We start from the raw sequence: 12,817 nt of genomic DNA, 5'->3' as shown, positions 1-12,817 counted from the left end.
GCATGTTTGAGAACTGTGGGGATGATTCCAGAGAGTAGAGAAGCATTAACAATTTCAAGGACATCATCTACCAAACAGTTGAGAACACTTTAAAACAATTTGGTAGGTATTGGGTCAAGAGCACATGTTGCAGAACTTAACTGTTGTACTACATCTTCCAGTTCACAACTTTGAATAAGGGCGAAATTGGAGAGAGTGCTGGCAGTATGACACTGAGTGGAAGAAGAGCACTCACTTGCACCAGCAGAGGAAGCCACAATATTGTTCCTAAAATTGGTAATTTTGGATTTAAAGTATGAAGCAAATTCATTGCATTTTTGTGAAGAGTGGAACTATTGGTCTGAAGGGATTTATCAATCTATCAATTGCACTGAACAGAAACTTAGAATTATTAAAATATTCTTTTTTTTTCATTTCTTTGTTATATTTACTGAGCAAGTCTTTATAAATAATATAACCAGCCTGCAATTTACACCACTTTGCGCTCAGATTTGCCGCAGGTTCTTTTTAGTGCTTTCACTCCTTCCACATTCATCCAAGGTGCTTTTGATTTACCAGAAATTATCTTGGTTTTTAAAGGTGCAATATCATTTTAAATTTAGTGTCATTGAAAGGTTAAAATTATTGACTAAATTGTCACACAAAGACAATGAAGACAAATTAAAATCAGAATGTGACCAGGTACACCTGATACTACTTATCAGATGTGTCTGCACAAATGGAGCGCCTTTTAACTAATTTTAGACCACGTACATGTTTGGTCATCCAAGCAAAATCAAAAAATGATCTGAAATCCCAACATCTAGAGTGCAGTTTGGGGTTATAATAATTCCTTTGGACATGACCAAGTCAAGAGTGTGACCCTGCTTATGCTTATGAAATCAAAGGTTGATAACAGTTAAGTGATTTGCAAATGTTTTATGGTGTTAACAATACAAATGTTGAAATCAACAGAGATAAGGGTTGAGTCACATTTAGCAGTGATTTTAGATAAAAGCTCACCAAATTCAGATATAAAACCTTTTTTTTAAGCCTTGGAGGGCAGTAAAGTACTAGAGTACTAGACAGGGATATGCAGATATTCATTACCAGGGCTAAATACTTAAAAGTAGAGTTTTTACATGATAAACTATCTGAAAAAATGGAAGCAACATCACCACCCTTCTTATTCGACCTGGTACAGTGTGAAAATGAAAAATTAGATGAAGAAGCTTATCAGTTCTTTGCTACCAGTTTCATCAAGCCAAGTCTCAGTAAGCAGAATATAATCAAGCGTATGAGATTCATAAAATCATTAACAATGAAAGTTTTGTTAGTAAGGGATCTGACATGAGTTTGGTCCATACTGGGGACTAAAAGTCAGGATATCTCGGCCTCTGGTGTTTTGATTTTGAACATATTTTTTAAGAAATACAACTTGTGGGACAATAATAAATCACTGGAGCACTTTTTTAGGTTCCATTATGTTGGTTTTTTTTGTCAAGATTTCACTTTACCCCTTAATTTTCTTCTTTATGCAAAAACATGAAAGTCCACAACTTTTCATTCATTTAGAGAACCAAAATGGCGTTCGATTCTGTATAAACAAGTATGGATGTTCTGTGAAATCAGGCTCCAGATGGAAAACAGTGAGTATCAGAGAGTTTAGCAATCCAGTAATAAAAGATATCAAGAGTAAGAGGATAAACCGGTGATATTATATGTCAGTGTAATGGAGTTGGAGGTGTGTTACCTGTTCTTGCAATGAAGTTTGCAGACAGAGCAGCAGCAGCAGCAGCAGCAGCATGGCTCCAAGTGTCACATCCAGGGGGAAAAATAAACCCACCAACTCAGCGTCCTCTTCTTCACAAATCAGTCAGTGGAAAGAGTAGAGAATGTGTCCAGACAGTTAGATCTTAACTTTGTTTTCTCCTTTCATATCTAGTGTGAACCCAAATTGCTCTACTACCTACAGGAAAAAACACACAGATAACAACATCCTCTGTGCTGGAAAAACGAAACTACTAGAAAAAAATAGATTCGTATTCAGCAGAAATAGGTCTAGAAAAACCAAAAGCGACGTGCTGTTTATAGACACAAAACTGTAAGCACTTAAAAAATATTTATATTAAACTACAAGGTGCATCCAGGCAGTGTTGGGATTATCAACAGTATTCTTCACTCACTTACAACCTGAAGGCAACAATCCCTGTAATAAAGGAACAAATCAACAAATTCCAACTAACGAATAAACTCTCAGCTCAGCGTCCGGAGAGGCAGAGAGAACCCAGAGAGGCTGGAGCGACTGCTGGCGTCTTTTCCTCTCTAATCTAGGAAGAGCAAGAGAAAAAAAAAGCAACAGAAACTGGCAGAGTAGGAACCTCCCAGCAGAGGTCATCTCCTCCTCCTACTGCTTCCCTAGTAGCAGCAGCAGCAGCACTGGAAATAAAAGTATTAGTACTGGTGAAGTAGCAGCAGTAGCAGTTGCAACAGTGGCACTTATTTGTCACAATAGCAAAAGTAACAGCAGTGTACTGTAGCAGTAAAGGTATAATAACAGTAGCATAGAAACACATACAACACTCCATTTCTCTCACCCTCAAACCTCCATGTCTATTGTGCATAGACTACAATACCTACAGACCGCTTGTTTCCAACCTGGAGGTCAGGACTCTCAAAAGGGTTGTGAGCTTTAATTTACAAAAAAATATTATTATAAGTTAATATTTTTCTGACTTTTTATAAAATCTTTACTTTTTGGTTGTAAAATTGTTTTACAATGAGGTTTACCTTCCAGACTCATTTGTAAAATATTCAAATGAAACAACCTTGGGTAACACTTTACTTTAAGTCCCCCTAAATAAACCTTTAGTAAATGGAATATAACACACTACAATGTAATTGTAAGCATATATAAAGATATTTTAAGTGTTTCTTAATGTATAGTATTTGTCAACAATTATAACTTCTCCTTTGAAGACATATTTTATACTATTATAGCTGTGTTTTACTATATTACTATATTACACAGGAGGAATTATAGTTGTTGATAAATACATTAATAAACATCATTTTGTGTTAATTATTACTTTTTATTCTGTAAGTCTTACAGCAGTAGTCTTTCTTTAGTAACCCCCCAGCCAGTTGTCTGTTCTCTTGTTCATGGATTGATAAAATAAATAGTTTAAATAAATAGTACCAGTAAATAAAAAACAAAGACCACTAAAAAAATAAAATAAACACTTACATCTGCTTACAACTACATTATAGTGTGTTATAAACCATTTATTAATAGTTTATATATTGCTTACAAGTCCTAAAGTGTTACAGACATATGCAACCTGTGACGTGGTATATGGTTATGGTTATCATTTATGATTCATACTTAACCACATCTCACTTTCACTCAGTGTCCAGTTTATTATGTCCTCCCAGCTAAAACGAATGCAGTCTGATAAAACAGCCCTGCGAATATTTTATCCCCCTCATTCAGTATAATACAATAAAATTCGACAGCAGCACAAACTACAACCTTCAAAATCACCATAAAGTTGAATCAACACCTCTCTATACTAGTTTCAACAAAAACCTGAACATTACACACTTCATGAAGGTTTGTATTGTTCATGAAGGATTTTGTTCACACAGGTTCATACAGGTACAAGAGTGTGATATTTCTACTGCTGTTTCAGCCTCACCATTGCTGGGATACGACTCACAAGTAGTTCTTTGCTGTAAGTACTGTACTGTACTGAGCCAACATGCTCGACACCAGGAACCTGGCTGACGTTAGCCAGCATTAATGTTATTAATGACACCTTTTTTAACAAGTCAAATGCTGTGAGAAAGGTCTACAACATTAGTGCACAATGTAAACTTAATACTGATTTAGCAAAAGTAGGTACGTTATAATTGCAAACATCAGTTGAGGGTCACATGCTCGTATACAGTTTGAGTAAATCCCTCAACACTTTCATAACTTCAAAACCTTTTTTAGGTAGAGTATTTGAGTGAAAGCACTCAGTTACCTCTCTCCTTTGCAGCAGTATTTACAACAGACTAACAGTGACAATAAAACAAAAGGACACAAAATCAAAAGTGCACAAAGTTCAGTTACATATAATAATCTCGGGCTATCAGAGGGACACCAGTCATTGAGAACACATTGACCTTTGGCTTTATCACTTTGATACTGTTTTGATAACTATGACAAGTACAGTTTGGTTTATTTTTGGCATAAACTGTTCATGGGAACTGTTTCTTGGGCTCATTCAGCAAGCATTTTATGGGATTTATTACATAGCTTTAGATCTATTATAACTCATTGTTACATGCTGTACTTTTAATCAATTTTCTGTTCATCTTTTGTAATTTGCCTTTTCTCTCTGAGGGCTCCAACCTTTCCTGGGGATTTTTCTTTACATGCTCAAGTTTTTGTAGAGAACTTGTTCATTGTCTCTGTAGAGAGTTTAGGCAGGAACTGTTACCGTTGTGGCTGTAAAACCTGAGACATTGAATTCGATATCGGACGATACAAAAAAAGTCAACATATTCAAGGAAAATCACTGCTGCTAATAATAATAAATAACTGTATTAGCAGGTAATATTATAACATTCTGGCCTCTGATGGTCAGTTCTGTGTGTTTGAAAGGAGAGGGCGATTGTGAGAAATACTCTCTTCCTGACAGGAAGTTTTGGGTGGATTTCCCCTCCTGGTCGTCCCTATAGGCCGTTACGATGTGGACGGATTTCCTCGTCAGCTGACACAACTCGTCGTCTGTTTCTCAGAGTGAAAAGAGAACAAGTATGAAAGCTGAGTTTCTTTCCTGTTTTAATTCAGTTTGACTTGACCAACTGATGACAGACCCAGCGAGGTGAGTCTGACCAGAGAGAGGGTCAAAGGTTAAAATGCAAGCAGGCAGAACAATAGCAGGAAGCCCACAGACACTCCGGGGCAGACAGTAAACCGCCGTAATGCTCTGCCTTGCTCACTGGCTCTTCGGCAGTACATTTAGCCCTGTCAAATTTACCCACACAGTTAGGAGACGTTAACCAGCAACCCTCTAGACACGAGCTTCAACCAGTTTTGCTCAAATTTCAAATTTAATGACATCTACGGAGCAGTTAGTGAATCACACATTTTTATTTTTAAGGCGTTCCATGTAGACAAATTCTGAAATGTTTAAATCTGTTTTAAGCTTTTTGAAAACTGAATGAAAAGTCAACATCAAGTCTAAAATTAGTTGGCTTAAAGCTTTGGAGTAACCATTAAATACTGTATATTGATATGGTTTTATTTTCATTTATTTTATGTCTATTTGACAAAACCACCAACAAACTCTAGTTATGCACAGTCACATCTTTGCCACAATTCATGCCACCCTGGTAAAACTTGCATCTCTGCATTGACTTTATATTCAGTGCTGCTTCATCTTTAGTAAAAATATGCTTTTTAAATAAGATTAAAATAAATCATTGTTGGAATATAATGGTCCACTGAAAAAAATCCTACCTGCAGTACATAAAATCTACACAAATCTGATGGTTGACAAAATTAAAGGACCAGTATTTAGCATGTAGGAGAATCTACGGTGGCCACAAAAAACATGAAAGGCTCTCTCTAAAGCCAGTGTTTGGTTTGTCTGTTCTGGGCTACTGTAGAAACATGATGGTGCAACATGGCGGGCTCTGTGAAAGAAGACCCGCTCCCTATATAGATATAAAAGGCTCATTCTAAGCTAACGAAAACACAATGATTCTTATTTTCAGGTGATTATTGTCATGGAGATTTTTCATTGATGCTCAAAAACCACACAGAGACATAAAGAAAGTATTAAACATTGTAACTTATTGAAGCAGTTGTAGACACTGTACAATCCATCACATCATCAGTAACAATCATACAAATGTCCAAATACAAAAACACAAAACAATAATACAATCATCTTGTATTTTTGGAGAGAAAGCATGTTGTTCAGCTGGCCCTTTCTCTAAAGATTGTGAATACTTCTCCGGAAGTATGTGTTTTATATTTCTTCGGAAGCAAAGCTAAAAACAGTCAGGTCCTCAAGGGGACACTTCCACAAACTGTTACACCTTCTTATAAACAAGAATGGTCATACAATGATCCCACAGAGACCTCATGGTCAATAACCCTCAGATAGAAACAAATTCAAGAGTTCAAATAGCCTATGAGTAGGATTTCTTCACCAACATGTATACCAGAATGATACATCACATCAGTTGAAAACAAACACTGTCCTCTAAAGACTTATCAGATTTACACATAGAAATCTGCACAACTATTTGTAACATGTATGATATATTCAAGAAATACATCAAATAATAACCTATTATTCAATTTTCTCTCACATTCCCTCCTTTTATCATTTGATAATTCTTCACTCAAGAGACCCCAAACTCAATACATTGTCTTTTTTAAAACAAAAGCACCAAAACACTCAACCATTATTACATTGCAACAAAACACTCCATCTGATGTAAGATTAAATCTCTTTCTACACATCCGCAAAAAGGTAAACATGACATCCAAAAATCCTAGACTCTTCTTACATTAAGACATTCTCAAACATGAAGCTGCATGTATTATACAACACTCAGTGTACAATAACTAGATGAAAAGTATCCTGTGGTGATGAACAATGTCCCTTGCTGTGATGTTTCTTCTTGTCCCAGAGAAACATACCTTGATTCGATAATGACACTATTACCAAACCTTTAAATACTGTCCCAGAAACTTGAATTTGTTTGTCAATAGCCTTGTGAGACCAACTCTTGCAGTTGGAGTTCAAGCAGGCTTTTCTCTTAGAACCAGTCTCACTCAGACTCTTGCAGCTGCTGGGAGAGAAATCCCTTAATCACAGATTCATACTGAATGCAGCCTCACACACACACACAAAGTTGGGTTGCTTCAACACTTCCCCTCACTTAGCTTATAGCGAATCAAGTCCTTCTGTCTTCGCATCACTCCAGACTTGTCCATACGACCCTCCTGGTCCTTCCTGTGGCCTCCTCACAGCCATGATGCCCCGAAACAACTTCAGTTTTGTTGTCCAAACGCAGTTCAGTGTTGCTCATGACCACAAGCCTTCATGAGAAGGAGTTGGGGGAACTGCTGCGCAGGGTTATTTTAGACCTTGCCTGTGCGTGTAGGCCTCTCTGCTCACTCTGTCCCACAAAACCTTTCAAAATGGCTTGACACTCAATGACGTCTTCAACAGTCCCATTCGTCCAACCAAACTGTCCTAAACTCAAACACAGTTAATTAATAATGACATCACAGTTGAAACACAACTTAAAGACAGCTGAAACAGGTGTGGGCTGAAGCTACAGCTTGTTATATCGACCCTATTAACACACATCATGTTTAACCTTGCAACGCAAAAACAAAACAATTATACAAAACCGTTTATATCAGCTCTTCAGTTGCTCACTAATTCCCTACGACTACTAATACCAACTGAATACCCCCTCCAAGCGTGTAGGAGAACCTTCTATATTAAAGATTTTTGGTGATAAAATCAAAGTCTCAACAATTTACCATATGGATTTTTTCTTTCAACAAATGTCACCAGATGGACTTGAACCAGGAACATTGCAGTTCATGGTCAGTATCTTAACTCCTAAGCTACAGGAGTGTCCCATAAAAAGAAACTGCTAACAGGGAGATTCTGTCCTACAGAATTACAACCCTAACAAAACTAAAGTCTGCAGCCATGCTGGCAGCTCTGAGAGGCTGTTCTTAAAGTCTCCCTCCACTCAAAAATATGCTTTTTTTGAGTTTGACACAAAAAGGCTGTTTTCACATTCATCTGCTGAAGGAGGAAAGTTTCTCTGAGCTCATTGGAAATCCAGTTTTAAGGGGCGGGTCTATGAGCATGATTTGTGACATCAAATCATGCTCATAAATCACAAATATCATCACAAATAGTTTGGCAGCCAATCCTGGTTCAATATTCAAACTTACACATGTGTGATGTAGAAACTTGAAGCCTCCAGTGTACAAACAGTGAGAACGGACATGACAGATGTTTCCCACTTCACTGTAAAGTAGTTAAACTTCTGAAATGAAATTTGTTTGCATTTTTATAGATTCTGGAATTTTTAATGAGAGAGAAGGAGGAGATATAATTTTAATGATTTTAATAAGATAATTTGACTTTATTTTGTGGGAAAACCATATCAGGACACAAATTATTATTCAAAGTAGATTATTTTATATACATCTTAAAACATGTCTGGAGTGGATCTTTAAGTAAAGCGGTGCTTTGAGCTAAACATAATGTTTACCGCATTCACCATCTTAGTTTAGCGTGGTGCTAACATTTGCTAATTAGCAATAAAGCAAGCAAGCAAATTTTATTTATATAGCACCTTTCACAAACACCAGTCACAAAGTGCTTCACAGTCAAAGAAATAAATTCAAATGCATTCAGAATAAATAAAAACAAAGACACCAGATAAAATATACAAGGAGAGCATATAAAATAGACAAATTAATATATAAAATGGCACATACTACCCAAATGCCAATAAACACAAAGTACAACTCAGGATGCTGGGAGGACATGAATGTGTGCACCAAATTTCATGGCATATTCATTTTCATATCATTTATATTAATTTCATCAAATATTTGTTGAGATTTCACTCAGAACCAAGAATGTCAACCTCACAGAGCCATGCCGCTAAAAACTATAGAAAAAACCAAAACCTTGGTGGCCCCAAATCTGTGTCATGTGAAGAAAATGGCTTTGAAAGGGGTACGATGTTGACAGTTCTACATGAGGTCTGCATTTTACACAGTACAGACAGAAAGATGGTTGTTTCCTACAGTGCCCCAAACACTACAGCAGAGCCACTTCACGCTTTACCGAAGGACACGACTGCAAACCATCTTCACAAAATTATATCACGTATATGATGTTTATGTTTTGTCAATAGTTTGAGATCATGTCTGTCCCTGTGGGCTGTTGCCTGGCTGATAAAGTGAATAACTCTAGATATGACTACTGTGTTGTTGTCTCTCAGCTTTGTGTTGCCTTGAGACTTGCTTGATTAAATACAAGAAACAAAAGAAAACATTTTGTGACGGACGCATGATAATTGTTATCCTTGGCTGTCAGGATAACAACTAAATGGCACCAACAAACACACACATACCGTCACTCGCTGCTGACTGCTGAAAAACTGAGAACAACATGAATCAAGGTGTAAGAGAGACCTGAGCCAGAGGTCGTGGATTTCTCTCTGCTCACGTCCTGGTGACTATCTCAACCTCAGAAAATGCCTCCAATCAGCACTCTGAGCTGGAAAACAGTCGAGCAGACAAGAAAAACCATGAAAGATAAGAGGAAGTGAGAGAGGATTTACTATCAGTGTCACATCCCTCTGGTGTTCCCTGGTGTCTTTCTGCTCCAGCTGTTTATCGAAAATTTAACATGATTCAACAGAACATCCAGTGGAACCTGCAGTACCATAAATACTTTAATGCTGGGTTTTAACCTCCCTGGGTAAAAATAAGGACACAGTATGAGTCTGCGTTGGATATTAGGTCTGCTGATAATGGTTGTATTATCATTCATTCACCTTATGCTAGTCTACATGTAATTTTTGTCAAATATTTGTTAAAATATTTTATTAAATGCAGTGCACTTATTTGTACTATATTATGTTGCACATGACAGACTAAAGCACTGTACCATTTTGTACAAAAAGGAAATGACTTACCCTTAACTCCATGACCATGTTTAATTTTTCAACTCCATGTTTCTAGTGGAAAGTAGAAATGTACTTTTCATTGATTGAACTACAACTAGTTTTAGCTGTTAAAATGATCAGCTGCTAACCTAAACCCATTTTTATCTGATAAACTGAACTGGAGCTAATTAAACTAAATCAAACTGTTTTTGCTGCTAGACTAGACCATTAGCTATCCTGAACCAAAGAATCTGCCTCTAAACTCAACCGTCATCACTACTATGCACATCATAATGATGAATTGTGATGTGTTATAACTATGAGCCTTAACAGCATGGTAATTAACTTCACTAATTACTGCACACCAAGACTTAATTGGTAACACCTGCAATCATGGCAAATAACAGCAAATGGATTCTAATGAATTTAACCTCTACATAACACTGAACATAATACTTCCAAAACTGTAAATAACAAAAAAGCTACGATTTAAAAGGCAATTAAAAACTTAAAGCATCTTATTTTATCTAAATTGGTAACTAACAATTTCTCTATAACCAGAAAGAATAGAAATACCTTACTTACCTCACTTTTGTTGTACACACACAATGGACAGTACACCAACAAAATAAGTCAACTTAACTTCCAAAGCCAAACTATCTAATGTTACCTTTCTCTGCCTATATCTTTGCTAACACTCTCTTAATTAACAGAAATTAGAGCTGCCCTGTCTTGCAACACCTTAGCTGTACAAGATCGGTGGAATAAACTTAATAAAACAACCAATCAGAACCATAGAACAGTCCTGCCTTTTCATTTAAAGGCCTTTTTTACAATTAGCATTAACTAACCTGAACCAAACCATGGAACCAAACAGTCCAAATTGAACTGTTAACGGTAGCTAACGAACCAAACTGTTACAGCTGTAAAACTTTGAACAAACCTGAACCAAAGTTTTAGGTGTTAAACTGAAGTCTTAGCTTAGGTGCACCAAATTTTAACAGAAAATATGACTCATTAGCTAACCTGAACCAAATTATTAGCTAACCTGAAACATTTATAGCTGTCAATCTGAACTGTTAGCTAACCTGAACCAAAGTTTTTGCTTCTAAACTCAACCATTGCATGCATTAACTAACTTGAAGGACTCTACCAAACTAAAATATTAACAATTATGAACCAAAAAGTTTTAGTTGCTATTTCAAACTGTAACTGGAGCCAAAGTTTTAGGTGCTTATCTTAACTATTAGCTTAGGTTATGAAGCTACACCGAAATTTAACTGAAAATGTGACTTGTTAGCTAACTTAAATGCTTTAGCTGCTAAACTGGATCATTACCTAACGTGAACCAAAAGGTTTATTATTATTTTATAGGGACAGATACAATGTACAAAGACAAAATGAAGATAGCTATCCCATGTAAGTATCAGAATGTTTATAGCAGATGCTAATTTGCAACACCCATCCCTAGAAGGGCTTTTGTGAAAATGAGAGATTAAAACAGTGAGAAATAAGATTGCTATACTGAACTGTAACCTGAACCAAAGTTTCACAGCTGAGCTTTTAACAAACCCAGCCAGTTTTAGCTGCTGAACCAAACTGTTGCCTAACCTAAATCAAACATTTGCTGCTAAGCTGGCATGTTAACTAACCTGAACAAAAGTATTTGCTGCTAACCCGAACCAAAGCTTTTGCTACTTAATTGTTAGCTAACCTGAACCAAACCATTTTAGCTGCTCAACAGAACTGTTTTATAACCTGAACCAAAGTGAGAGGTCATTTTCAGGCTGGGTGTAAATTTCCTGACCCCTATTGTTTCCATAACTTTATGTGGAGGTATCAGTGATGCACTGAAGTAATGGCACAAGACAAATTATACAAATAGTGATGGGCAATCACTATACATGCTATATACTAGATTCAAGTATAAATGCAGTTTTTCACGAAAAGCCAAAAGTCCATTTTGTGATGTGGAGAAATCCTTTTCAAAATTCCTGAATCCACATCAAAATCATATCGTTTGGAATTTTCCACCAAATTTCACTGAAATATTTTGAGAAGACAAGTTTAATGGATATCAAGTAATTGTACCAAGAACAATTACTTTACTGTACCTCCCTGGTACAGTAGGGTAGAGCTTCAACGATGAGTCGATTAATCGATTAGTAACACTAATACTACTACAATAATCACCCACTATTTTGATATTCAATTAATCGTTTTGACCCATTTTTTAAGTAAAGATGTCCAAATTATCTGATTCCAGCTTCTCAAATGCGAATAGTTTCTGGTTTCTTTAGTCTTCTCTGATAGTGAACTGAATATCTTTGGGTTGTTGAATGCTGTGGACAAAATATTTGAAGACATCACCTTAGGCTTTGGAAAACAGTGATCAACATTTTTTTTTAACATTTTCTGACATTTAATGGACCAAACAACTAATTGATTGAGAAAATAACCAACAGCTTAATTGATAGAGAAAATAATCATTGGTTGCAGCCCTGCAGTAGAGGTAATAAACAGGTTTTCCAGAGTAGTTTCCCAGCCCGACTATTAACCCAAAAAGCACCAACATCTTGTCACTTCGTTCCAAACACAAATTCTGTCTTAATGCAAAATTTCCATGTGATGAAGATTTGATAAATGGAATATGACTTACATTTATTACAGTTTTTCTTCACATGAAAGCAAAGACTGGAACTGAAATTGGTCAGTTGACCTAGTGGAATGCCAATCAGAGGTCAGGTAGCTAGTTTTGCTGATCAGACACTTCCTTGTACAGTATCTCTGCCCTTGGTCTGTTTAAGTGTCCCTGAAGAGGAAATCAGCCGAACTTCATGGCGAGCAGCTCTGACAGACAGGAAACAGAGGAAGTTGAACGAGTTGAAAGGTGGCGGTGCTTTTCGTTCTGCTGAATTGCTAAGTCATCAAAACCTCTGTGAGTGGCGAGAGCGATAAAGTGCTGACGAGAACATTTGTTGAATTCTTTCTTTTACATGTTTTTGAGATGTTTTTTTGTCTCCTCTGTCTAAACATAGTTTAAGACAGGGCCGTAGCCAGGAGTTTAAAAAGACTGAGGTCATGAGCCGAAGTCACCCCAACAGCACAATCTCGAAAT

At 36.6% G+C, this 12,817-nt stretch overlaps 1 protein-coding gene and 1 long non-coding RNA gene across 3 annotated transcripts in view; both read right to left on the bottom strand.

Annotated features, from left to right (window-relative positions):
• Positions 1 to 2,325, bottom strand: part of stab1 (stabilin 1) — a 94,283-nt gene extending 91,958 nt beyond the window's left edge. The window contains exon 1 of the mRNA XM_042405492.1: positions 1,733 to 2,325. Within this exon, the coding sequence (XP_042261426.1) occupies positions 1,733 to 1,786 (54 nt within the window). The 5' untranslated portion in view covers positions 1,787 to 2,325. The remainder of the gene's footprint in view (positions 1 to 1,732) is intronic.
• A 3,676-nt stretch (positions 2,326 to 6,001) lies between these two features.
• On the bottom strand, positions 6,002 to 11,960 carry LOC121894817. Of its 2 annotated transcripts, none has more exons than XR_006095621.1 (3): positions 9,163 to 11,960; positions 6,928 to 7,244; positions 6,002 to 6,837 (listed from the first exon to the last, which is right to left on the bottom strand). It is a non-coding gene; the product is annotated as an uncharacterized LOC121894817 (long non-coding RNA). The 2 variants fall into 2 exon arrangements; XR_006095620.1 differs by having other exon boundaries at positions 6,002 to 7,244; positions 9,163 to 10,787; positions 11,377 to 11,960.
• Positions 11,961 to 12,817: the final 857 nt, after the last annotated feature.

This window comes from Thunnus maccoyii, chromosome 3 (assembly GCF_910596095.1).
Source record: "Thunnus maccoyii chromosome 3, fThuMac1.1, whole genome shotgun sequence".
Taxonomy (NCBI): Eukaryota; Metazoa; Chordata; class Actinopteri; order Scombriformes; family Scombridae; genus Thunnus; species Thunnus maccoyii.
This window is presented reverse-complemented; position numbering and strand designations above follow the sequence as displayed.